The 26,439-nt window shown below is 48.7% G+C and overlaps 2 protein-coding genes across 4 annotated transcripts in view; one reads left to right on the top strand and one right to left on the bottom strand.

Moving 5' to 3' along the window:
- LOC139266042 (zinc finger protein 271-like) overlaps positions 1-12,930 on the bottom strand; it is a 33,630-nt gene extending 20,700 nt beyond the window's left edge. For 2 of the 3 annotated variants that reach the window (XM_070883843.1, XM_070883842.1), the window contains exons 1-2: positions 8,840-10,372; positions 6,088-6,607 (exon numbers count right to left, since the gene is read on the bottom strand). In XM_070883843.1, coding sequence (XP_070739944.1) covers positions 9,011-10,300 — 1,290 coding nt within the window. In that variant the 5' untranslated portion in view covers positions 10,301-10,372 and the 3' untranslated portion in view covers positions 6,088-6,607; positions 8,840-9,010. Of the gene's footprint in view, positions 1-6,087; positions 6,608-8,839; positions 10,425-12,918 lie in introns of those variants that run through there. The other variant, XM_070883844.1, reaches the window with a different exon arrangement.
- A 161-nt stretch (positions 12,931-13,091) lies between these two features.
- LOC139266301 (gastrula zinc finger protein XlCGF49.1-like) lies at positions 13,092-26,030 on the top strand. The gene is made up of 2 exons (XM_070884124.1): positions 13,092-13,116; positions 25,654-26,030. The coding sequence occupies exons 1-2, from the start codon at positions 13,092-13,094 to the stop codon at positions 26,028-26,030; spliced, it is 402 nt and encodes a 133-aa protein (XP_070740225.1).
- Positions 26,031-26,439: the final 409 nt, after the last annotated feature.

Raw genomic sequence — 26,439 nt, 5'->3', positions numbered from 1 at the left:
CCCCGCGGGGCATGGGCAGTGGGCCCCACAGGCTTTGAACTTGGAACTTGGAGCTTTAAACTTGTAGGTTCAACTTGTAGTTTGGACTGAAATGCCTTCATTATCAGAGGCAGGATAACATAAGGAGTGGAAGAAGAGAGATTTGGGGAAGAAGCCCAGAGTATGACCACGGATGCAGTTGACCGGTCAGAAAGGAGCTTCCACCCCAGGAGTAATCTTGGGAGCACCCTCAAGGGAGAATCAGGCTGAATATAAAAAGTACAGAGGACAAGTGAAAAAGGACATACAAGGGGCAAAGAGAAAGTCGAGACCAGAATGGCGGCTAACATAAAAGTCAATCCAAAAGTCTTTTACAGGCATATTAACAGCAAAAGATTTGTCAGGAGCGGAGAGGCCGATTAGGGATCAAAATGGAGATCTATTGATGGGGGCAGAAGGCATGCCTGAGGTACTAAATGAGTATTTTACATCGGTGTTTAGTAACAGGACATTGCCAAAGCTACAGTAAACGAGGAGGTTGCTGGGGGACTGAATCATAGAATCATAGGATGGTTACAGCACAGAAGGAAGCCATTTGGATAGTCGAGCCCGTGCCGGCTCTCTGCAAGAGCATTTTAGCTAGTCCCACACCCCCGCTCTTTCTCTGTAGACCTAAAAACTTTTTTCCTACAGATACTTATCCAATTCCCTTTTGAAAGCCACGATTGAATCTGCCTCCACCACCCTCTCAGGCAGTGCATTCCAGATCCAAACCACTCGCTGCGTAAAAACGTTTTTCCTCATGTTACCTTTGGTTCTTCTGACAATCACCTTAAAAATGTGTCCTCTGGTTCTCGGCCTTCCGCCAACGGGAACAGTTTCTCTTTAACTACTCTGTCCAGACCCCTCATGATTTTGAACACCTCTACCAAATCTCCTCGCCAATTTGCTCACAGCATGTTCCCACAAACAGCAATGTGATAATGACCAGATAATTTGTTTCAGTGATGTTGATTGAGGGTAAATATTGGCCAGGACACCGGGGATAACTCCCCTGCTCTTCTTCGCAATCGTGCCATGGGATCTTTTGCGTCCACCTGAGAGTAGACAGGGCCTCGTTTTAACGACTCATCCGAAAGACGGCACCTCCGACAGTGCAGCACTCCCTCAGCACTGCACTGGAGTGTCAGCCTCGAGTTTTGTGCTCAAGTCTTTGGAGAGGGACTTGAACGCACAGCCCTATGACTCAGGAGGCAAGGGTGCTATCAACTGAGCCACTGGCTGAATATATATCAAGAAAAGCAGTGGTCCTAGTACCGACCCCTGGAGAACATCACTGTATACCTTCATCCAGTCTGAAAAACAACTGTTCACTACTACTCTCTGTTTCCTGTTACTTAGCCAATTTTGTATCCATGCTGCCACTGTCCCTTTGCTGCAAGCCTGCTATGTGGCACTTTATCAAACACCTTTTGGAAATCCATGTGCACCACGTCAACTGCATTGCCCCTCATCAACCCTCTGTTATCTCATCAAAAAACCTCAATCAAGTTGGTTAAACATGATTTGCCTTTAACAAATCCATGCTGGCTTTCCTTAATTAATCCACACTTGTCCAAGTGATTGAAGTTTGACCCGGATTATTGTTTCTAAAAGCTGCCCCACTACCGAGGTTAAACTGACTGGCCTGTAGTTGCTGGGTTTATCCTTAAACCCTTTTTTGAACAAGGGTGTAAACATTTGCAATTCACCAGTCCTCTGGCACCACCCTGTATCCAAGGAGGATTGGAAGATTATGGCCAGTACCTCTGTGATTTCCGCCCTCAATTCCCTCAGCATCCTAGGATGCATCCCATCCGGTCCTGGTGACTTATCTACTTTAAGTACAGTCAGCCCTTCTAGTCCCTCCTCTTTATCAATTTTTAGCCCATCCAGCATCTCCTCTACCTCCTCTTTAACTATGACTTTGGCAGCATCCTCTTCCTTGAAGACAGATGCAAAGTACTCATTTAGTGCCTCAGCCATACCCTCTGCCTCCATTTTGGTCCCTAATTGGCCCCACCCCTCCTCATACTACGCGTTTATTACTTATAGACTTTTGAATTCCCTTTTATGTTAGCTGCCAATCTATTTTCATACTCTCTTTGCCCCTCTTATTTTCTTTTTCCTTTAAACTTTCTATATTTAGCCTGATTCTCCTATGTATTCTCGACCTGACATCTGTCATACATCTTTTTCTGCTTCACCTTACCCTCTATCTCTTGCGTCATCCAGGGAGCTCTGACATTAGTTGTCCTACCTTTCTCCCCCCAGTGGGAATTTACCTCGGCTGTACTCCTCTTTAAAGGCAGCCCATTGTTCCACGACAGTTTTGCCTGCCAATCTTTGATTCCAGTTTACCCGGGCCAGGTTCGTTCTCATCCCACTGAAATTTGCCTTCCTCCAATTATGTATTTTTAATCTAGAGTGCTCTCTGTCCTTTTCCATAGCTAATCTAAACCTTATCATATTGTGATCAGTGTTCCCTAAATGTTCCCCTACTGACACTTGCTCCATTTGACCAATCTCATTCCCCAGAACCAGATCCAGCAATGCCTCCTCCCTCATCGGGCCAGAAACATACTGATCAAGAACGTTCTCCTGAACACACTTCAGAAATTCTTCCCTTTCCCTGCCCTTTACACTATTACCATCACGGTCTATATTAGGATAGTTGAAGTCCCCCATTATCACTACTCTATAGTTCTTGCACCTCTCTGTAATTTCCCTGCAAATCACAAAGTTGCGACACTGGTTAGCAAGGCCATAAAAAAAAAAGCAAACCAAGCACTAGGGTTTATTTCTAGAGGTATAGAATTGAAAAGTAGGGAAGTTATGCTAAACCTGTACGGCACCTAGGTTAGACCCACACTTGGAGTACTGCGTACAGTTCTGGTCGCCATATTATAAAAAAGATATAGCAGCACTAGAGAGGGTGCAGAGATTTACAAGAATGATATCAGAAAGGGTGCAGAGAAGATTTACGAGGATGTTGCCAGGACTGGAGAATTTTAGCTATGAGGAAAGATTGGAGATGCTGGGTCTGTTTTCTTTGGAACAGAGGAGGCTGAGGGGAGACCTGATTGAGGTGTATAAAATTATGAGGGATCTGGATAGAGTGGATAGGAAGGACCTGTTTCCCTTAGCAGAGGGGTCAATAACCAGGGGGCATAGATTTAAAGTAATTGGGGGGAGGTTTAGAGGGGAGATGAGGGGAAATTTCTTCACCCAGGGGGTGGTGGGGGTCTGGAACTCACTGCCTGAAAGGGTGGTAGAGGCAGAAACCCTCACCACATTTAAAAAGTACTTGGATGTGCACTTGAAATGCCATAACCTACAGGGCTTTGGACCAAGAGTTGGAAAGTGGGATTAGGCCGTATAGCTCTTTGTTGGCCGGTACGGACACGATGGGCCGAATGGCCTCTTTCCATGCTGTAAATTTCTATGAAATGCAACAGTATACATATCAGGAAAGGATGAACAGGCTGGGTCTCTTTTCTCTTGAAAAAATGTGGCTGAGGGGTGACCTAATAGAGATCTTTAAAATTCTAAAAGGTTTTAATACGAGTGGATAGAGAGAGAATGTTTCCACTTGTAGGGAAAAACATAACTAGAGGCCATCAATATAAGATAGTCACCAAGAAATCCAATAGGAAATTTAGAAGAAAATTCTTTCCCCAAAGAGTGGTGAGAATGTGGAACTCGTTACCAGAGGGAGTGGTTGAAGCAAACAGTATCGATGTATTTAAGGGGAGGCTAGACAAACAAATGAGGGAGAAGGGACTAGAGGGTTATGCTGATAGATTTAGATGAGGAAAGAAAGGAGGAGGCTCGAGTGGAGCATAAATGCCGGCATGGACTGGTTGGGCTGAATGGCCCATTTCTGTGCCTATATCCTGTGGTGGCCTATAGAATGCATCTAGTGGTGTAACGGCACATCTATTATTTCTTAACTCTAACCAAATAGATTCTGTCCTTGATCCCTTCAGAACATCCTCTCTCTCCAGCAATGTAATATTGTCCTTAACCAATACAGCCACCCACCTCCTTTCTATCCTGAACACCTTATATCCACCTGCAGCTCGCCAGCTTTATTTACCATGCTTTGTGCATTTACACACATGCACTGTAAACCTATCTTAGACCATCCTGTGTTCTCTTTTAGTCTGACCCCACCTAGTACCTGTTTCTTGCTTTAGTGCTAGCCATCTCTCCCCATCCTTTGTGCACTTTGTTTCTCCTTTCTAATGCTACATCCTGGTGCCACTGCCCTGTCAAATCAGTTTAAACCCTCCCCAACAGCACTAGCAAACCCCCCACCCCCGCGAGGACAATGGTCCCGGCTCTGTTGAGGTGCAACCCGTCCGGCCTGTACAGGTCCCACCTCCCCCAGAACCGGTCCCAATGCCCCAGGAGTCTAAAGCCCTCCCTCCTGCACCACCTCTCCAGCCACGTATTCATTTCCTCTATCCTCCTATTTCTGTACTCACTAATTTGTGGCACCAGGAGTAATCTACATTACCACCTTCTCAGGTTCTCCTTTTTAATCTCTATCCTAGCTCCGACTGGATGAGATAAAACAGATATAGAGGTGGTACTGGAAAGGCTAGCGGCAATTAAAGTGGATAATTCACCCAGTTCGGATGGGATGCATCCTAGGTTATTGAGAGAAGGGTGGAAATTGTGGAGGTACTGGCTATAATTTTCCAATCCTCCTTAGATACAGGGGTGGTGCCAAAGGACAAGAGGATTGCAAATGTTAAACCCTTATTCAAAAAAAGGGAGAAGGATAAACCCGGCAATTACAGGTCAGTCAGTTTAACGTTGGTGCTGGGGAAGCTTTTAGAAACAATAATCCGGGAGAAAATTAACAGCCACTTGGACAAGCGTGGACTAATAAAGGAGAGCCAGCATGGATTTGTTAAGGGCAAATCGTGTTTGACTGACTGGATTGAGTTTTTTGCTGAGGTAACAGAGGTTGGATGAGGGCAGTGCAGTTGTGTGCACGGACTTTCAAAAGGCGTTTGATAAAGTAACACATATTAGGCTTGTTAGCAAAGTTGAAGCTCATGGAATAAAAGGGGCAGTAGCAGCGTGGATACATCATTGGCTAAGGTACAGAAAACAGAGGGTTGTGGTGAACGGCTGTTTATCAGACTGGAGGGAGGTATCAGTGCTGTTCCCCAAGGTTAGTACTAGGACCACTATGACTTGGATTTGTGGCTACAAAGCACAATTTCAAAATTTGCAGATGACATAAAATTTAGAAGTGTAGTAAACTGAGGAAGATAGTAATAGACTTCAAGAAGACAAACATAGGCTGGTGGAATGGGTGGACACGTAGCAGATGAAATGCATGCAGGGAAGTGAGAGGTGATACATTTTGGTAGGAAGAATGAGGAACGACCGTGCGCACTAAATGGTACAATTTTAAAAGGGGTGCAAGAGAGGGACCTGGGGGTGCTTGAGCACAAATCTTTCAAGGTGGCAGGACAGGTAAACAAAGCATATGGGATCCTGGGCTTTATAGAGGCATAGAGTACAAAAGCCAGGAAGTTATGCTAAAGCTCTATAATACACTAGTTCGGCCCCAGCTGGAAAAGTGTGTCCAAATCTGGGTCCCATACTTTAGTAAGGATGTGAAGGCTTTGGAAAGGGTGCAGAAGAGTTCCTAGAAGAGATTTACTAGGATGGTACCAACTGGAGAAGCTGGGGCTGTTCTCCTTGGAGCAGAGAAGGGCAAGAAGAGATTTGATAGAGGTGTTTAAAATCATGAAGGATTGAGATAGAGTAAATAAAGAGAAATTGTTTCCCATGGCCGAAGGGTCGATAACCAGAGGGCACAGATTTAAGGTGATTGACAAAAGAACCAGAGGGGACATGAGGAAAACTATTTTATGCAAGGAGTGGTTCGGATTTGGAATGCGCTGTCTGATAGGGTGATGGATACAGATTTGTACACTCAGAGCAGGTGAATGGTCTCTCCCCAGTGAGTGCCTTGGCGTGTCTGCAGATACCTTGTGCTTTTAAAGCTCTTCTCGTAGTCACAGCATTTAAACGGTCTCTTACCGGTGTGAACTTGATGCTGTGTCGGCAGGTTGGATCTCTGAGTTATTCCCTTCCCACACACAGAGCAGGTGAACGGCCTCTCCCCAGTGTGACTGCGTCAATGAGTTTCTAGCCAAAACAGGAACTGAATCCCTTCCCACAGTCCCCACATTCCCACGGTTTCTCTGTGGTGCGGGTGTCCTTGTGTCTCTCCAGGTATCAGTTGAAGTCTCGTCCACACACAGCCCACGTGTACGGTTTCTCCCCATTGTGAATGGTGCAATGTTTTTCAGGCTGTGTAACTGGTTAAAGCTCTTTCCACAAGCCGTGCACTGGGACACTCTCACTCGGGTGTGTGTGTCTCGGGGTTTTTCCAGTCACACTGATGTTTGAAATCTTTTCCCACAGACAGAACAGGCAAACATTTCTCCTTCCACATTCAAAGGCCGATGATATTCCTGATGAATCGAGTGACTCTGTCAGATCTTGACATGGTGTTTGGTTTGAGTTTCCTGTCTGCAAATCCTCCCCTTCTAATACCCTGTAAAAGGAGTTTACAAAATGTCATCACTGTAAGTACAGGATGGAAATTCAGAACAGACAATTCTAGTTTCTATGGAACATTCTTTCCTCTCTTGTTCCCCAAAGCTGCAAATCCCCATCTCACACTCTCCCTTCTCCCTCCGCTGAAATCCAAACCCATCGCACCATCTCCAAAATTTTCTTCCTCCACTCTGTTTTCTCCCTCCCTCTACTCTGGTCAATGAGTCATTGATTTTCTCTCCTGATTACTGGAACCCTGAAGCCCCACCCACTCTTTGTTCCTGTCCCAAGATGGCCACACGTGTCCTGTCCCAAGATGGTAGCCAGTGACCCCCCCCCCCAGGCAACCGGGCCTGGCACTGCGCTGCAAACACAGGGCCTGAGGCTTACACCAGGTGGTTATAAAGCTTCCCAGCCCACTCACGGGTCCAATTCCTTCCCGCCGACCACAATCTCCTCCACCACTCACACGCAATATACAATGCAGTCCCACGCCAGCACACTGGGTTCCTGCAGTCAGTGACAGGGCACATTCCGCCCCACAGGGAATTTGGGGTAAATATCTCAGCATTGAAACCACGAATTGGTGAGGACAAAATTCATTTCTTGGTCATCCAATTGAGATTGGGCCTTTTTTCACTACCTGTGAGGGTGGTACTAAGTTGCCCCAGTGATGCCAGTGGGGGCAAGTGCCCTAGAGCACCAAAAATATAAAACAAACAATGGGTTAATTGTTTATAAATAGAGGAATAGAATATAAAAGCAAAGATATGCTAGAACTTTATAACTCACTGGTTATAAAATTCTGACGGGATTGGACAGGTTAGATGCAAGAAGAATGTTCCTGATGTTGGGGAAGTCCAGAACCAGGGGACACAATCTAAGGATGAGGGATAAGCCATTTAGGACCGAGATGAGGAGAAACTTCCTCACTCAGAACTGTGAGCCTGTGGGATTCTCTACCACAGAAAGTTGTTGAGGCCAGTTCGTTAGATATATTCAAAAGGGAGTTAGATATGGCCCTTACAGCTAAAGGGATCAAGGGGTATGGAGAGAAAGCAGGAATGGGGTACTGAATTTGCATGATCAGCCATGATTATATTGAATGGTGGTGTAGGCTCGAAGGGCAGAATGGCCTACTCCTGCACCTACTTTCTATGTTTCTATGTTTGGCCTCAGCTGGGGTATTGCAGACAATTCTGGGCACCATAGTTCAAGAAAGATGTAAAGGCCTTAGAAAGGGTACAGTGGAGGTTTACCAGGATGTTACCTGGGATGAGGGACTTCAGTTATGAGGAGAGACAGGAAAAGTTAGGACTGTTCTCCTTGAAACAGAGAAGGTTAAGAGGTGACGCAATAGAGGTTTTGAAGATGAGGAGAGGTCTCGATCGAGTAAATAGGGAAAAACATTCCCTCTGGCGAGTAGGTCAATAACTAGAGGCCATAAATTCAAAAATATTGGGAAAAGATCGAGAGGGGAGATGAGGACAAATGTTTTCACTCGGAGAGTTGTCGGGCTCTGGAACGCTCGACCTGATAAGGTGGTGGAAGCTGATTCCGTCAGTAATTTTAAAGCAGAGTTGGACAGGTCTTTGAGCCACTTACAGGGTTACGGACAAACAGCGGGGATGTGGGTCTAAGCACCACAGCTCTTTCACAGAGCCAGCAAAGGCCCCACAGGGCCCAATGGCTCCTTCTGTGTTGTAAGTTTCTACACATCAATTCTATGAATAATAACTATGTACGATACAGTGACACACACAAATAATAATTAAATCATAATGTGAATGTGAGGATCGATTATCACCCCTTTAACCTCAGGTGCCCACCAGTCACGGAAGGTATCAAGCGTTCCGGTGGACACCGCCTGCTCCCTCACCAAGGCCACCCGGGCACGGACAACACTGTGGCAGAGAGGCAGGTAACCAGAAACAAAGCCCCCCACCCACCGCCCCAAACCCCCTTGGACCCTGCTCATCCTTGACCCACAAATTGCTGTTTTAGCCAGGCCCAAGCACAGGTCCAGGAGAAGACTCTACACCGAGTGACCAACAATTAGGAGCGTGGGGCTAAAGAGTAACCAAAGGTTAAGGAGCATCCCCTTCGGCTAATTATACAGGGGCTGCAACCTCTCACACTGAATACCCACATGGCCCATGGACTCCTCTGGGCTGCAAAAATCACTCCTGGCCTTGGAGTCTGGAAGGCGCTTAAAAATGTTTTTACACACCTCAAGATTAACACGCATGGCGACTTTGCTGTCAGTGAAGAGAGACGAGAAAGACCAAGTGCCGTTTGTCCCCCTCAGTGTGGCCCTGAAGGACTGTATCCAGGCTGAAGCTCTGTTCCCGCCGTACGATCCTCCCCCAGATTGTCCCCTCCGAGCTCCAGCCAGGTACAGTCACGTGTGAACTCGCTGGTGTGTCAGCAGGTGGGATGAACGAGTGAAACCCTTCCCACACACGGAGCAGGTGAACGGCCTCTCCCCAGTGTGAACTCGATGGTGGATCAGAAGGTCGGATGACTGAGTGAATCCCTTCCCACACTCGGAGCAAGTGAACGGCCTCTCCCCAGTGTGAACTCGCTGGTGGATCAGAAGGTCGGATGACTGAGTGAAGCCCTTCTCACACACGGAGCAGGTGAACGGCTTCTCCCCAGTGTGAGTGCGCTGGTGTACGGTGAGGTCAGATGATCGCCTGAACCCAGTCCCGCAGTGAGAGCACCTGAACGGTCTCTCATCAGTGTGAACACGTTGATGGCACATCAGTTCCCCGGAACTTTTATAGCTCTTCCCACAGTCTGGGCATTTAAAAGGTCTCTCGTCAGTGTGAACTCGCTGGTGGTTCAGCAATGTGGATGACTGAGTGAATCCCTTCCCACACATTGAGCAGGTGAATGGCCTCTCCCCAGTGTGAACTCGCTGGTGTCTCAGTAGATGCGTTGTGCTTTTAAATCGCTTCTCACAGTCAGAACATTTAAACGGTCTCTTATCAGTGTGAACATGCTGGTGTGCCAGTACGTGGGATGAACGAGAGAATCCCATCCCACACTCAGAGCAGGTGAACGGCCTCTCCCCAGTGTGAACTCGCTGGTGTGTTAGAAGGTCGGATGACTGAGTGAATCCATTCCCACACACGGAGCAAGTGAACGGCCTCTCCATAGTGTGAACCCGCTGATGTTTTAGCAGGGTGGATGACTGAGTGAATCCCTTCCCACACACAGAGCAAATGAACGGCCTCTCGCCGGTGTGAATGCGCTGGTGCACAGTGAGCTCAGATGATCGCGTGAACCCGATCCCGCAGTGGGAGCACCTGAATGGTCTCTCTCCACTATGAACACGTTGATGGCATGTCAGTTCCCCAGAGCTTTTATAGCACTTCCCACAGTCCGGGCATTTAAAAGGTCTTTCATCAGTGTGAACTCGCTGATGATTCAGCAGGGTGGATGACAGAGTGAATCCCTTCCCACACTTGGAGCAGGTGAACAATCTCTCCCCGGTGTGAGCATACTGGTGTCTCAGTAGGTGGGATGAAGTAGTGAAACCCTTCCCACACTCAGAGCAGGTGAATGGCCTCTCCCCGGTGTGAGTGCGATTGTGTCTCGATAGGCCAGATGATCGGCTGAAGCCTCGTCCACACACAGAACAAGTGTACACTTTCTCCCCACTGAGAATGATGCTTTTTGCTTCCATATTTCTTATGTTCTTATATTGAAAGGTCGATGATATAGAGGTCCCGACGAATCGAGTGACTGTCAGATCTTGATGCAGTGTTCGATTTGAGTTTCCCGTCTGCAAATCCTCCACTTCTAATAGCCTATAAAATTAATTTAAAACAGGAAAAAAAAAGTGAGAGAACCCACAAAAAGAGGCAGATTAGGAAAGTGAACCTAATGAATTTGCTAATTTGTGGGGCCGGCACTTGAACAAAGCGACCATGAAAGCGGCTGGATTGCCGTAAAAACCCAACTGGTTCACTAATGTACTTCAGCGAAGGGAACATGCTACCCGGTCTGGGCCTACACCAGACTCTGGCCTCTATGGTAGGAGAGGTGGAAGGGCACAAAGGAGAGGAACTTTATATATTTGTAACTAAATCATAACTTTGACAGAACCTCCAAACCCATGACCTCTCCTGCAGAGAATGACAAGGGCAACAGGTGCATGAGAACACTGTCGCCTCCATGTTCCCCTCAAAGTCACACACCAGACTGATTTGGACATATATAGCTATTTCAACATCATAGCTGAAACTGCTGGAACTCCCTCCCTAACAGCACTGTGGGAGCACCTTCACCACACGGACTGCAGCGGTTCAAGGCAGCTCAGCACCATCTTCTCAGTGGGATACTGGGGATGGGCAATAAATGCTGGCCTTGCCAGCAGTGCTCACATCCAAACAAAGAATTAAAACAATCAGTGTGTGTAAAATGGATTAAAAGCCACTACAGAAATGCTTGTTGCTAAAACAATTCTATTGTACATTGTGTGGACAGGGTGTATTTAACAATCTAATCTCCCCAGAACCAACTCCGCGACAGCCCCACATGGGCAATTATTGGCCCCACTGGGCCCAGAAGTTCTGGGGGTGACATCCAGCAGCTTCTCCCCCTTCCCCACTGCAGCAACACCCACATAGGAGGCAGGGGAGCACTCACCCCTGGACATAGAGTGCTCCTCACACCCCGGGACACAGAGTGCTCCCCCCACACCCCGGGACACAGAGTGCATCCCCACACCCCGGGACACAGAGTGCTCCCCACACCCCGGGACACAGAGTGCTCCCCCCACACCCCGGGACACAGAGCTCCCCACATCCCGGGACACAGGGAGCTCCCCACACCCCAGAACACAGGGAGCTCCCCACACCCTGGGACACAGGGAGCATCCCCACACACCGGGACACAGAGAGCATTCCCACACCCCTGGACACAGAGAGCTCCCCACACACCGGGACACAAAGAGCATCCCCACACCCCGGGACACAGAGAGCATCCCCCACACCCCGGGACACAGAGAGCATTCCCACATCCCGGGACACAGAGTGCTCCCCACCACCCGGGACACAGGGAGCTCCCCACACCCCGGGACAGAGAGCCCCCCACACCCCGGGACAGAGAGCCCCCCACACCCCGGGACACAGAGAGCTCCCCCCACACCCCGGGACAGAGAGCTCCCCCCACACCCCGGGACACAGAGAGCTCCCCCCACACCCCGGGACAGAGAGCCCCCCACACCCCGGGACAGAGAGCCCCCCACACCCCGGGACACAGAGAGCTCCCCCACACCCCGGGACACAAAGAGCTCCCCCACACCCCGGGACAGAGAGCCCCCCACACCCCAGGACACAAGAGAGCCCCCCACACCCCGGGACACAAGAGAGCCCCCCACACCCCGGGACACAAGAGAGCCCCCCACACCCCGGGACAGAGAGCTCCCCCCACACCCTGGGACAGAGAGCCCCCCACACCCCGGGACACAGAGAGCTCCCCCCACACCCCGGGACAGAGAGCTCCCCCCACACCCCGGGACACAGAGAGCTCCCCCCACACCCCGGGACAGAGAGCTCCCCCCACACCCCGGGACACAGAGAGCTCCCCCACACCCCGGGACACAGAGAGCCCCCCACACCCCGGGACAGAGAGCCCCCCACACCCCGGGACACAGAGAGCTCCCCCACACCCCGGGACACAAGAGAGCCCCCCACACCCCGGGACACAGAGAGCCCCCCATACCCCGGGACACAGAGAGCCCCTCACACCCCGGGACAGAGAGCTCCCCCCACACCCTGGGACAGAGAGCCCCCCACACCCCGGGACACAGAGAGCTCCCCCCACACCCCGGGACAGAGAGCTCCCCCCACACCCCGGGACACAGAGAGCTCCCCCCACACCCCGGGACAGAGAGCCCCCCACACCCCGGGACACAGAGAGCTCCCCCACACCCCGGGACACAGAGAGCTCCCCCACACCCCGGGACACAGAGAGCTCCCCCACACCCCGGGACACAGAGAGCTCCCCCACACCCCGGGACACAGAGAGCTCCCCCACACCCCGGGACACAGAGAGCCCCCCATACCCCGGGACACAGAGAGCCCCTCAGCCCACACCCCGGGATAGCGCGGCCTATCCTCGTTCGGGGCAACGCCGAAGCCGCAGGTTGTTCAGGGCCCGGGACCCACCCCGGGTGTCGAGTGTGTTGATTCGGGCCCGGCGGACTGTTGTCTCTCGGTCTCGGGCCCGGGCCCACAGAGGGTGTGAAGCCCACGCCTCCCCCCGGGTACATTAACCCGCTCCCTCTGCCCAGCTCACCCGCGGCCTGCACCGACCCGCCCGCGCATGCTCAGTGAGGGAGCAGCCGGGCTCAGCCCGCCCCTCGCACAACTCCGATTGGCTGGAGGACCAGGTGCCCGCTCTATCCTCCCGTCCCGCCCTTCCTATTGGACGGCAGCTGCCGCCAATCACCCGGGCAGTGTGAGCTGGGCATGCGCGGCAGCGGCGGCAGTCACGGTGAGTGGCACTCCGGGAGGCCCGCTGGCGGATCATCATTTGGGCGGCGCTGGGAGCACAATGACCGTGGCCTCTCTCACCTCGCTTCCTTCCCCATGCCTGCCCCCAGCCCAGGCCTCGGATCTCCCGCCATCTCACCGAAGGGCGGTGCTCAGTGCCGAGCTTAAGGCCCACATCTCGCCGTAGGCCCCTAGGCCCCATACAGCAGTGCCTGGTCTCCAGTCATCTTGGACCCTCTTGCCCCCAAACCAAGACCTTGCTCAGCGAAGGCCGTGTGGTAGCCGCCGTGCAACAGCCACCTCACGTTAAAAGAACTCACACACAGGCATCTTCCACCCTTCAATCATCATCATCGTCATCTTCAGTCCCTCGAAATGAGGGCGACTTGCTTCCACGCCAAAAAAGGTTCACAGGTGTTTCAATGAAGGACCTAATATTCCAGGTCCTGAACTGCATATTGAAGGGGTGGAAGATGCCTGCGCGTGGCTATTTTCAACGCACCAGCCACCACACGGGCTTGACAGAGCTAGGTCTTGGTCCAGTGGCAAGGGTTATCCAAGACAACTGGAGACCTGCTCTGCACCACGGACCGAGTGCGCGCACATAGCGCAGTGTGGTCCGGACCATGCTGCCCCTGGGCCCCGAACTTGCGCCTCTCCTGGATCCCGATCACATCCCTCCACCGCACAATCTCTCGCCGCTCCTTCGCCCCGATCTCGCCGCTCCTGCTGTATCTGCCCACGCCCCCAATCACCGACCCGGACCTTGATGACGTCACTCTTCGCTGCCGTCAATATGAAGTTTGGGACCTGCAATATCGGGACCCTCATGGATGATATGATGATGATGATGGCTGGGTGGCGGGGAGAGAGAGAGCGCGGGCGAGGGCAGTGAGTGAGTGCAGGCCCCGAGCTTCACCCCCAGACCTCGGGGCCCGCCCCCAGACCCCGGTCCCGCCCCCAGCTTTCCCGCTTCTTTTCCACCGTCTCGCCGGAAACAATTCCGCGCTGCATCCGGGATGGGGGGACGATTCAAACGGCGGCATTTGCGCCTCCCCCGACAGCGGCACCCGGAGCCGGAACCACAGCAAATGCACTGAGTGCCAACCAGCACCTTGGGCCAAAGGAGGGTCTACACACCTTGGGCTGAGGGAGGGTCGGTACACAGTGTCTGCATACCTTGGGCCAAGGGAGCGTCGGTACACAGTGTCTACACACCTTGGGTCGAGGGAGGGTCGGTACACAGTGTCTGCATACCTTGGGCCAAGGGAGCGTCGGTACACAGTGTCTGCATACCTTGGGCCAAGGGAGGGTCGATACATGCTGTCTGCACAGCTTGGGTTCACTAATTAGCTGAGGGTCCACTGTTGGTGCTTCTAATAAACAGAATGACAAATATTTTGAAAGATTTTAATAAGTCAATAGAAAGTTTCAGATAATCTGATAATCCAACTAGTGCCAAACAGTGATAAGAACATAAGAAATAGGAGTAGGCCATTTGGCCCCTCGAGCCTGCTCCACTATTCAATAACATCATGGCTGATCTGATCATGGACTCAGCTCCACTTCCCTGCCCGCTCCCCATAACCCTTCACTCCCTTATCGTTCAAATATCTGTCTATCTCTACCTTAAATATATTCAATGACCCAGCCTCCACAGCTCTCTGGGGCAGAGAATTCCATAGATTTACAACCACCTGAGAGAAGAAATTCCTCCTCATCTCAGTTTTAAATGGGTGGCCCCTTATTCTGAGACTATGTCCCATAGTTTGTTTCCCCTATGAGTGGAAATATCCTCTCTGCATCCACTTTGTCGAGCCCGCTCATTATCTTATATGTTTCGATAAGGTCACCTCTCATTCTTCTGAACTCCAATGAGTATAGTCCCAATCTACTCAACCTATCTTCATAAGTCAACCCCTCATCTCCAGAATTAACCTTGTGAACCTTCTCTGAACAGCTTCCAATGCAAGTATATCCCTCCTTAAATACGGAGACCAAAACTGCACGCAGTGCTTCAGGTGTGGCCTCACCAATACTCTGTACAGTTGTAGCAGTACTTCTCTGCCTTTATGCTGCTTCTATGCCATTTCCTTGTTCTTCATTATTAATTCCCCAATCTCACCCTCCAGGGGACCAACATTTACTTTAGCCACTCTTTTAGAAACGTAGAAATATAGAAAATAGGTGCAGGAGTAGGCCATTCGGCCCTTCGAGCCTGCACCACCATTCAATGAGTTCATGAGTGAACATGCAACTTCAGTACCCAATTCCTGCTTTCTTGCCATACCCCTTGATCCCCCTAGTAGTAAGGACTATAACTAACTCCTTTTTGTAATATTATTTAGTGAAATGGCCTCAACAACTTTCTGTGGTAGAGAATTCCACAGGTTCACCACTCTCTGGGTGAAGAGGTTTCTTCTCATCTCGGTCCTAAATGGCTTACCCCTTATCCTGAGACTGTGACCCCTGGTTCTGGACTTCCCCAACATTAGGAACATTCTTCCTGTATCTAACCTGTCTAAACCCGTCAGAATTTTAAACGTTTCTATGAGATCCCCTCTCATTCTTCTGAGCTCCAGTGAATACAAACCCAGTTGATCCAGTCTTTCTTGATATGTCAGTTCCGCCATCCCGGGAATCAGTCTGGTGAACCTTCGCTGCACTCCCTCAATAGCAAGAATATCCTTCCTCAAGTTAGGAGACCAAAACTGTACACAATATTCCAGGTGTGGCCTCACCAAGGCCCTGTACAACTGTAGTAACACCTCCCTGCCCCTGTACTCAAATCACCTCGCTATGAAGGCCAACATGCCATTTGCTTTCTTAACCTCCTGCTGTACCTGCATGCCAACCTTCAATGACTGATGTACCATGACACCCAGGTCTCGTTGCACCTCCCCTTTTCCTAATCTGTCACCATTCAGATAATAGTCTGTCTCTTTGTTTTTACCACCAAAGTGGATAACCTCACATTTAACCACATTATACTTCCTCTGCCATGCATTTGCCCACTCACCTAACCTATCCAAGTCACTCTGCAGCTCATAGCATCCTCCTCGCAGCTCACACTGCCACCCAACTTAGTGTCATCCGCAAATTTGGAGATAATACATTTAATCCCCTCGTCTAAATCATTAATGTACAATGTAAACAGCTGGGGCCCCAGCACAGAACCTTGCCGTACCCCACTAGTCACTGCCTGCCATTCTGAAAAGTACCCATTTACTCCTACTCTTTGCTTCCTGTCTGCCAACCAGTTCTCAATCCACGTCAGCACACTACCCCCAATCCCATGTGCTTTAACTTTGCACATTAATCTCTTGTGTGGAACCTTGTCGAAAGCCTTCTGAAAGTCCAAATATACCACATCAACTGGTTCTCCCTTGTCCACTCTACTGGAAACATCCTCAAAAAATTCCAGAAGATTTGTCAAGCATGATTTCCCTTTCACAAATCCATGCTGACTTGGACCTGTCATGTCACCTTTTCCAAATACGCTGCTATGGCATCCTTAATAATTGATTCCATCATTTTACCCACTACCAATGTCAGGCTGACCGGTCGATAGTTCCCTGTTTTCTCTCTCTTTTAAAAAGTGGGGTTACATTGGCTACCCTCCACTCCACAGGAACTGATTCAGAGTCGATGGAATGCTGGAAAATGACTGTCAATGCATCCACTATTTCCAAGGCCACTTCCTTAAGTACTCTGGGATGCAGACCATCAGGCCTTGAGGATTTATCGGCTTTCAAACCCATCAATTTCCCCAACACAATTTCCTGACTAATAAGGATTTCCCTCAGTTCCTCTGACCCCTTTTATATCCGGAAGGTTGTTTGTGTCCTCCTTAGTGAATACCGAACCAAAGTACTTGTTCAATTGGTCTGCCATTTCTTTGTTCCCCGCTATGACTTCCCCTGATTCTGATTGCAGGGGACCTACGTTTGTCTTTACTAACTTTTTTCTCTTTACATATCTATAGAAGCTTTTGCAGAGCGTTTTAATGTTCCCTGCAAGCATCCTCTCGTACTCTATTTTTCCCTGCCCTAATCAAACCCTTTATCCTCCTCTGCTGAGTTCTAAATTTCTCCCAGTCTCTGGGTTCGTTGCTATTTCTGGCCAATTTGTATGCCACTTCCTTGGCTTTAATACTATCCCTGATTTCCCTTGATAGCCACGGTTGAGCCACCTTCCCTTTTTTATTTTTACGCCAGACAGGAATGTACAATTGTTATAGTTCATCCATGTGGTCTCTAAATGTCTGCCATTGCCCATTCACTGTCAACCCCTTAAGTATCATTCGCCAATCTATTCTAGCCAATTCACACCTCATGCCTTCAAAGTTACCCTTCTTTAAGTTCTGGACCATGGTCTCGGAATTAACTGATTCATTCTCCATCCTAATGTAGAATTCCACCATATTATGGTCACTCTTCCCCAAGGGGCCTCGCACAGCGAGATTGCTAATTAATCCTCTCTCATTACACAACACCCAGTCTAAGATGGCCTCCCCCCTAGTTGGTTCCTCGACATATTGGTCTTGAAAACCATCCCTTATGCACTCCAAGAAATCCTCCTCCACCGTATTGCTTCCAGTTTGGTTAGCCCAATCTATATGCATATTAAAGTCACCCATGATAACTGCTGCACCTTTATTGCATGCACCCCTAATTTCCTGTTTGATGCCCTCCCCAACATCATTACTACTGTTTGGAGGTCTGTACACAACTCCCACTAACGTTTTTTGCCCTTTGGTGTTCTGCAGCTCTACCCATATCGATTCCACATCATCCAAGCTAATGTCCTTCCTAACTATTGCATTAATCTCCTTTTTAACCAGCAATGCAATCCCACCTCCTTTTCCTTTTATTCTATCCTTCCTGAATGTTGAATACCCTTGAATGTTGAGTTCCCAACCCTAATCATTCAGGAACCACGTCTCTGAATCCCAATCACATCATATCTGTTAACATCTATTTGCACAATTAATTCATCCACCTTATTACGGATACTCCTTGCATTAAGATACAAAGCCTTCAGGCTTGTTTTTTTAACACCCTTTGTCCTTTTAGAATTATGATGTAGTGTGGCCCTTTTTGTTTCTTGCCTTTGTTTACTCGGCCTTCCACTATTGCTTTTTACCTTTCTACCATCTGTTTCTGACTCCATATTACTTCGCCCTGTCTCGCTGCATAGGTTCCCATCCCCCTGCCATATTAGTTTAAACACTCCCGAACTGCATTAGGAAATGTTACCCCTAGGACATCAGTTCCAGTCCTGCCCAAGTGCAGACCGTTCCTTTTGTACAGGTCCCACTTCACCCAGAACTGGTTCCAATGTCCCAGGAATGTGAATCCCTCCCTCTTGCAGCCACGTATTTATTCTAACTATCCTGCTCCCTCTGCTCTGATTAGCACGTGGCACTGGTAGCAATCCACTTTTTAATTTAACTCCTAGCTCCCTAAATTCAGCTTGTCGGACCTCTTCCCGCTTCTTACCTATGTCGTTGGTACCTACATGTACCACGACAACTGGCTGTTCACCCTCCCTCTCCAGAATGCTCTGCAGCCGCTCCGAGACATCTTTGACCCTTGCACAAGGGAGGCAGCAAACCATCCTGGAGTCTCGGTTGCGGCCGCAGAAACTCCTATCTATTCCCCTTACAATAGAGTCTCCTATCACTATAGCTCTCCCACTCTTTTTCCCGCCCTTCTGTGCAGCAGAGCCACCCATGGTGCCATGAACCTGGCTGCTGGTGCCTTACCCTGTTAAGTCATCTCCCCCAACAGTATCCAAAACGGTATATCTGTTTTGGAGGGAGATGACCGCAGGGGACTCCTGCACTACCTTCCTGCTCTTGCCATGTCTCTTGGTCATCCATTCACTATCTGTCCTAACCCTTACCTGCGGTGTGACCAACTCACTAAATGTGCTATCCACAACATTCTCAGCATCGCGCATGCTCCAGAGTGAGTCCATCCGCAGCTCCAGTGCTGTCATGCGGTCTGTCAGGAGCTGCAGCTGGACACACTTCCCACACACATAGTAGTCAGGGACACTTCCCACATAGCACAGGAGGAGCATGACACGGGTCCGAGCTCTCCTGCCATGACTTAACCCTTAAATTAATTTACTTACTAAAATTTACTTAAACACCAAACAGCTACCTAGTAGTTCGCTGCCAATTAAACCAATCTAAAAGTCAGTCTAAAAGAGAATTATACTTACCAGTCGAACAGCCAACCACTTACCAGCTTGGCTGTGACGTCACCTCTCGATTTCGCACCCCTCTATCTTTGTCTGCAGCTGGTTGGGCTGGTCCCTGGGCCTTCGTCTCCTACTCTCGCACTCCTTATCAGCTACTCTAGTTGTCAGCACTGGTAGGAAAAACAATACAAAACAGCACCTGCCACCCCCACTTGCCCGAACTCACCCACTTACCAAACTCATGAATGCCACTCTTTGCTGCTGCACTCCTTTTTATGTGACTGTAGAAACTCTTACTATCTGTTTTTATATTTTGTGCTCGTTTACTTTCATAATCTATCTTCCCTCTCTCTATTTTTTTTAATCGTTCCCTGCTGGCTTTTAAAAATGTCCCAATCCTTTGGCCTCCCACTAGTCACGGCCACATTTTATACTTTTGTTTTCAGTTTGATACTATCCCTTATTTCCTTAGTTAGCCACGGATGGTTATTCCTTCTCTTACAGTCTTTCCTTCTCATTGGGATATATTTTTGTTGCAAGTTATGAAATATCTCCTTAAATGTCTGCCACTGCACATCAACCATCCCATACTTTAGTCTATTTTCCCAGTCCACTTTAGCGAATTCTGCCCTCATACCTTTATAGTCTCCTTTATTTAAGCTTAGAACCCTGGTTTGAGAACCAACTTTCTCACCCTCCAACTAAATTTGAAATTCAACCATGTAATGGTCACTCATTCCGAGAGGATCTTTTACTACGATGTAATTTATTAATCTTGGCTTATTACACAGTACCAGATCTAAGATAGCCTGCTCCCTGGTTGGTTCCGCAAAGTACTGTTCAAGGAAACTATCCCGGATACACTCTATCAACTCCTCCTCAAAGCTACCCTGGCCAATTTGCTTTGTCCACCAATATGAAGATTAAAATCACCCATGATTATTGCCGTTCCTTTATTACAAGCTTCCATTATTTCTTGATTTATACTCTGTCCAACAGTGTAGCTACTGTTAGGGGCCCTATAGACTAAGCCCAGCAGCGATGTTTTCCTCTTATTATTCCTTATCTCCACCCAAACTGATTCAACATCTTGATCTTCTGAGCCAATATCGTTTCTCACTAACGCACTGATCCCATCGTTTAGTAACAGTGCTACTCCACCTCCTTTTCCTTTCTGTCAGTCCTTCCGAATTGTCAAATACCCCTGAATATTTAGTTCCCAGTCCTGGTCACCTTAGACATAGAAACATAGAAAATAGGTGCAGGAGCAGGCCATTCAGCCCTTCTAGCCTGCACCGCCATTCAATGAGTTCATGGCTGAACATGAAACTTCAGTACCCCCTTCCTGCTTTCTCGCCATAACCCTTGATCCCCCGAGTAGTAAGGACTTCATCTAACTCCCTTTTGAATATATTTAGTGAATTGGCCTCAACTACTTTCTGTGGTAGAGAATTCCACAGGTTCACCACTCTCTGGGTGAAGAAGTTTCTCCTCATCTCGGTCCTAAATGGCTTACCCCTTATCCTCAGACTGTGACCCCTGGTTCTGGACCTCCCCAACATTGGGAACATTCTTTCTGCATCTAACCTGTCTAAACCCGTCAGAATTTTAAACGTTTCTATGAGGTCCCCTCTCATTCTTCTGAACTCCAGTGAATACAAGCCCAATTGATCCAATCTTTCTTGATAGGTCAGTCCCGCCATCCCGGGAATCAGTCTGGTGAACCTTCGCTGCACTCCCTCAATAGCAAGAATGTCCTTCCTCAAGTTAGGAGACCAAAACTGTACACAATACTCCAGGTGTGGCCTCACCAAGGCCCTGTACAACTGTAGCAACACCTCCCTGCCCCTGTATTCAAATCCCCTCGCTATGAAGGCCAACATGCCATTTGCTTTCTTAACCGCCTGCTGTACCTGCATGCCAACCTTCAATGACTGATGTACCATGACACCCAGGTCTCGTTGCACCTTCCCTTTTCCTAATCTGTCACCATTCAGATAATAGTCTGTCTCTCTGTTTTTACCACCAAAGTGGATAACCTCACATTTATCCACATTATACTTCATCTGCCATGCATTTGCCCACTCACCTAACCTATCCAAGTCACTCTGCAGCCTAATAGCATCCTCCTCGCAGCTCACACTGCCACCCAACTTAGTATCATCCGCAAATTTGGAGATACTGCATTTAATCCCCTCGTCTAAATCATTAATGTACAATGTAAACAGCTGGGGCCCCAGCACAGAACCTTGCGGCACTCCACTAGTCACTGCCTGCCATTCTGAAAAGTCACCATGTCTCTGTAATGGCTATCAGATCATACCCATTTGTATCTATTTGTGCCGTCAACTCATCTGTTTTGTTACGAATGCTACGTACATTTAGAGAAAGAGCTTTTTAATTTGTTTTTTTTACCCTTTTTTCCTGCTTGTTTCCTCTGTCCTTCAAATTCACTTTCTTCATTTTTGCTTTCTAATTCCAGCTTTATTCCCCTCCCTACTGAATCTATTCTCAGGTTCCTATGCCCCTGCTAAGCTAGTTTAAACTCTCCCCAACAGCACTAGCAAACCCTCCCGCCCCGCGAGAACTGGAATTACTGAGCATTCACCAGCACAGGTAGAATCTGAGCAAAACAACAATTGATCATTCTGGATTGGGTGAGATTTACAGACCCCACTCTGTGTGTGGGACTAACTAGATTGCTCTCCGAAAGAGCTGGCGCAGACTCAATGGGCCGAATGGCCTCCTATTTGCTGTAATATTCTAGGATTCTTTACAGACACTCCCTGCTCATCAACATTTCTCCTTCATTTACAGACACTCGCGGGTTAATGGCCGCCAGCTTGGTCGGCTCGGGGGGCAGCAGAGCGTATGCGCGGCCCCCCTGGGCAGATGCCAGGAGCAGAGAATGTTGTGAATTTCTATCCTGGACTCTCAGTAATGGCTTTGTCAACTCCTGTTAGAGGCTGAGAGAGAAAGGGGGCAGCATTTACAGACCGCAAACTCTCACCAAACACAGCAAATTCACAAGTGACTGCAGGGGTTGGAGTGAGCTGTTTTTGCTGCTGTTAATCAGATCCAGGTCTGAACCATGTTCATTCTGACAGTTGGGGGTTTGTTTCTGTTGCTGGTAATAACCCCTGCAGCTGGGCTGGAGTTTAACACTCTGCATATATCGCTGATCGATTTATCGGGCTGCAGTGTTTGTTTAAGAACTGCTGTCTGATCTTCCCTCTTAATTAAAGGTTGTCAAAGGACGGGTGGGGACGGTTAGGGACCAAGAGGGAGATATTCTTGTGGAGGCAGAGGGCATGATTGAGGTTCTAAATGAGTACATTGCCTCTGTCTTCACGAGAAGAAGATGCTGTCAATGTAGCAGTAAAGGAGGAGATAGTCTAGAATAAAAATAGATAAAGAAGAGGCACTTAAAAGGTTCGCAGGTCTCAAAGTAGAAGAGACAGCCAGATGGAGGGGACGCACCCTCGGTCACTGAGGGAATTAAGGGTTGAAATAGCGGAGACTCTGGCCACAATCATCCAATCCTCCTTAGATATGGGTGTGGTGCCAGAGGACTGGAGGATTGCAAGTATTATACCCCTGTTTAAAAAAAAAACGGATACGGATAAACTGGGCAACTACAGGCCAGTCAGTTCAACGCGAGGCGGAACAGGCGGGTCAGGAGACGGGAGGAAAATGTGGGCACAGGGGGATGGTTGTACCCGTGGATGGGTTTAAGAGCTTTATAAACACCTGATGTAGGTCTAAGGTCCCAAATAAGCTTTATAAATACCTGCCCCCACGTTATGGGGCCGGGCAGGGCGGGGATCACAGTGCATGCGCAGTACTTGGGGCAGGAACAAAGAGTGGGCGGGGCCTCAGGGTCTCTGTCAGTTTGCTTCTCCCCATATTAGTGGCCCCTGAAAGGGAGCCTTGCTGTGCTGATTCTTGTCTGGTGACCCTATTGGTCCATCAAAAAAAGCCCAGTGACCAGGAGGGAAAATCATCAGCTCATTGATTTTATTCTTACTGTGCACAGTGGGTACAGAACTGAACCCAACCAGAGTCAAGAGAGGGAGAAGACGGAGTGGATGATGAAATGATGGAGATGGTGCGATGAGTTTGGATTTCAACACAGAGAGGAGGGAGAATGTGTGGGATGGGGATTTACAGCTTTGGGGGACAAGAGAGGAAAGAATGTTCCATCGAAAGTGGAGTAGAGGTCGAAGATCAGCCACGATCTTATAGAATGGTGGAACAGGCTCAAGGGGCCAAATGGCCTACTCCTGCTCCTAATTCTTATGTTCTTATAGAAGTTTGCAGACGACACTAAAAGTGGCTGTGTGGTTGAAAGTCATGGGCTGCAGGAGGATATCAATCTACTGGTCAGGTGGGCAGAGCAGTGGCAAATGGAATTTAATTGTGAGGTAATGCACTTTGGGAGGGCTAATAAGGAAAGAGTATACACTTGTAGATGAACAAAGGGACCTTGGAGTGCTTGTCCACAGATGCCTGAAAGTAGCAGGCCAGGTGGATAAGGTGGTTCAGAAGGCATACGGAATGTTTGCCTTTATTGGCCGAGGCATAGAATATAAGAGCAGAGAGGTTATGCTTAAATTGTATAATACTTTGGTTAGGCCACAGCTGGAGTACCGCATGCAGTTCTGGTCGCTGTATTATAGGAAGGACATGATTGTATGAGAGAGGGTGCAGAGGAGATTTACTAGGATGCAACCTGGAATGGAGAATCTTAGTTATGAGGACAGATTGGATAGGCTGGGTTTGTTCTCATTGAAACAGAGGAGGTTGCGAGGAGACCTCATTGAAGTGTACAAAATATTGAGGGGCCTGGACATAGTGGATAGTAAGGGCCTATTTCCATTAGTGGAGGGGTCTGTTACGAAAGGGTATAGTTTTAAGGTGGTTGGTGAAAGGTTTAGAGGGGATTTGGGGGTGGAGGCTTCTTTATGCAGAGGGTTGTGGAGATCTGGAACTCACTGCCTGGAAGAGTGGTGGATGCAATAACCCTCATCAGTTTTAAGAGATGGTTGGATGAACACTTAAGGTGCCATAACCTGCAGGGTTACGGACCTAGAGCTGGTAATCGGGATTAGACTGGATAACGTCTTGTTGGCCAGCGCGGGTATAATGGTAAGTACTGCAGGGAATCAAATATGGCCAGGGTGATCTCCTGGATTAGTTTTGATCACCTGGATGGGATGGAGAAGAATTTTCCCAAATTTTTTTTCCCTAAATTGGCCTGCGTTTTTATCTGGTTTTGCCTCTCCCAGGAGATCACATGGCTCCGGTTGGGATGGAGTGCAGAATGTTTCATTGTAAGGGGTGTCGCAGTTGTGTGAGGCGGACTGGTTGGGCTGGGTGCTCTTTACCTTTCCGCCATTGTTCATTGTTCACAGGTTTATATGTAACCTTCAGGGCTGCTGACCGAGGGCCGTGCGGCTCTTTGTCGGCCAGCGCAGATATGATGGGCCAAAATGGCCTCCTTCTGCGCTGTAAATTTCTATGTTTCTATGTTTCTAAACTAGAATTGTATGTTCTGAATTAGAGATGACATTTGTAAATTATTTTTACAGGGTATAAGAAGGGGAAAATATGTAAATTGAATACTCAAACCAAACATCACATCAAGATCTGACAGTCACTCGATTCATCAGGACCTGAATATCATCACCCTTTGACTATGGAAGGAAAAATATTTCCTTTTCTGTCTGTGGGAAAAGATTTCAAACATCAATGTGACTGGAAAAACAGCGAGACACACACACACCCGAGTGAGAGTGTTCCAGTGCACTGACTGTGGAAAGAGCTTTAACCAGTTACACAGCCTGAAAAAACATTGCACCATTCACAGCGGGGAGAAACCGTACAAGTGTTCAGGCTTTGACTGATTGTTCAGCCTGGAGAGAGACAAGGACACCCACACCATGGAGAAATGTGAGGACTGTGGGAAGGGATTCAATTAACCATCCCGACTGGAAACTGGGGAGAGGCTCTTCACCTGCTCCTTCTATTGGAAGGGATTGGCCTTCCGCGAGAGGTGGGCACCGGAGGGACTGGAGTGCATCATCACGCCCGGCAACCAAATTTTAATTTGATTTTACGTTTTAAAGTTTAATTTGTTTTAATTGCCGGTGCTTTTAGTGTCCCCCTCCCCTTTTATAGGGGGCACTTGGAAAAATGTGATTTTAGCGCCCAAAAAAAAAGAAAAACACAAAAAAAAACCACAAAAAAGGAAAAAAAAAAGGGCCTTGTAAATGTCTGCTGTGTCATCCAGGGCGGGTGGCACGGTTTAATGTTTTTTGTTTTACAGATAAACTCAAAAAGAGTTTCACTCAATTGTCCAGCATGCTGACACACCAGCGAGCTCGCAATAGGCAGAGCCCATTCACCTGCTCCGTGTGTGGAAATGGATTCACCTGTTCATCCCAACTCACTGCACACCGATTAGATCACGCTGATGAGAGACCATTTAAATGCTCTGACTATGGGAACAGCTTTACAACCTCTGAGGAACTGATATCACACCAGCGAGTTCACACTGATGAGAGACCGTTCAGTTGCTCTCACTGTGGGGAGAAGTTCACCCAGTCATTACAACTCGCCGAGCACTATGAGTTCACACCAAGGAAAGACCATTCAACTGCTCCGTGTGTGGGAGGGGATTCACTCGTTCAGTTCATCTTTTGACACACATGCGAATTTACACAGGGGAAAGGCTGTACCTATGTTCCGTGTGTGGGAAGCGATTCCGTCGTCCAAGTGACCTTTTGACACACAAGCGAGTTCACACTGGAGAGAGGCCGTTAATCTGCTCCGTCTGTGGGAAGAGATTCATTTGTTCATCCAGCCACACTAAGCACCAGCGAGTTGATATTGGGGAGAGGCCGTTCAGCTGCTCCGTGTGTGGGAAGGGATACACTCAGTCATATCACCTTTTATTGCACCAGCGAGTTCACACTGATGAGAGGCCGTTCACTGATGTGTGGGAAGGGATTCACTTGTTTGGCCCACCTTTTGAGACAGTGGCCTGTTCACATCGGGGAGAGGCTGTTCACCTGCTCTGAGTGTGGGAAGGGATGCATTGATTCATCCCAGC

The sequence above is a fragment of the Pristiophorus japonicus genome, chromosome 6 (genome assembly GCF_044704955.1).
Source record: "Pristiophorus japonicus isolate sPriJap1 chromosome 6, sPriJap1.hap1, whole genome shotgun sequence".
NCBI lineage: Eukaryota > Metazoa > Chordata > Chondrichthyes > Pristiophoridae > Pristiophorus > Pristiophorus japonicus.
This window is presented reverse-complemented; position numbering and strand designations above follow the sequence as displayed.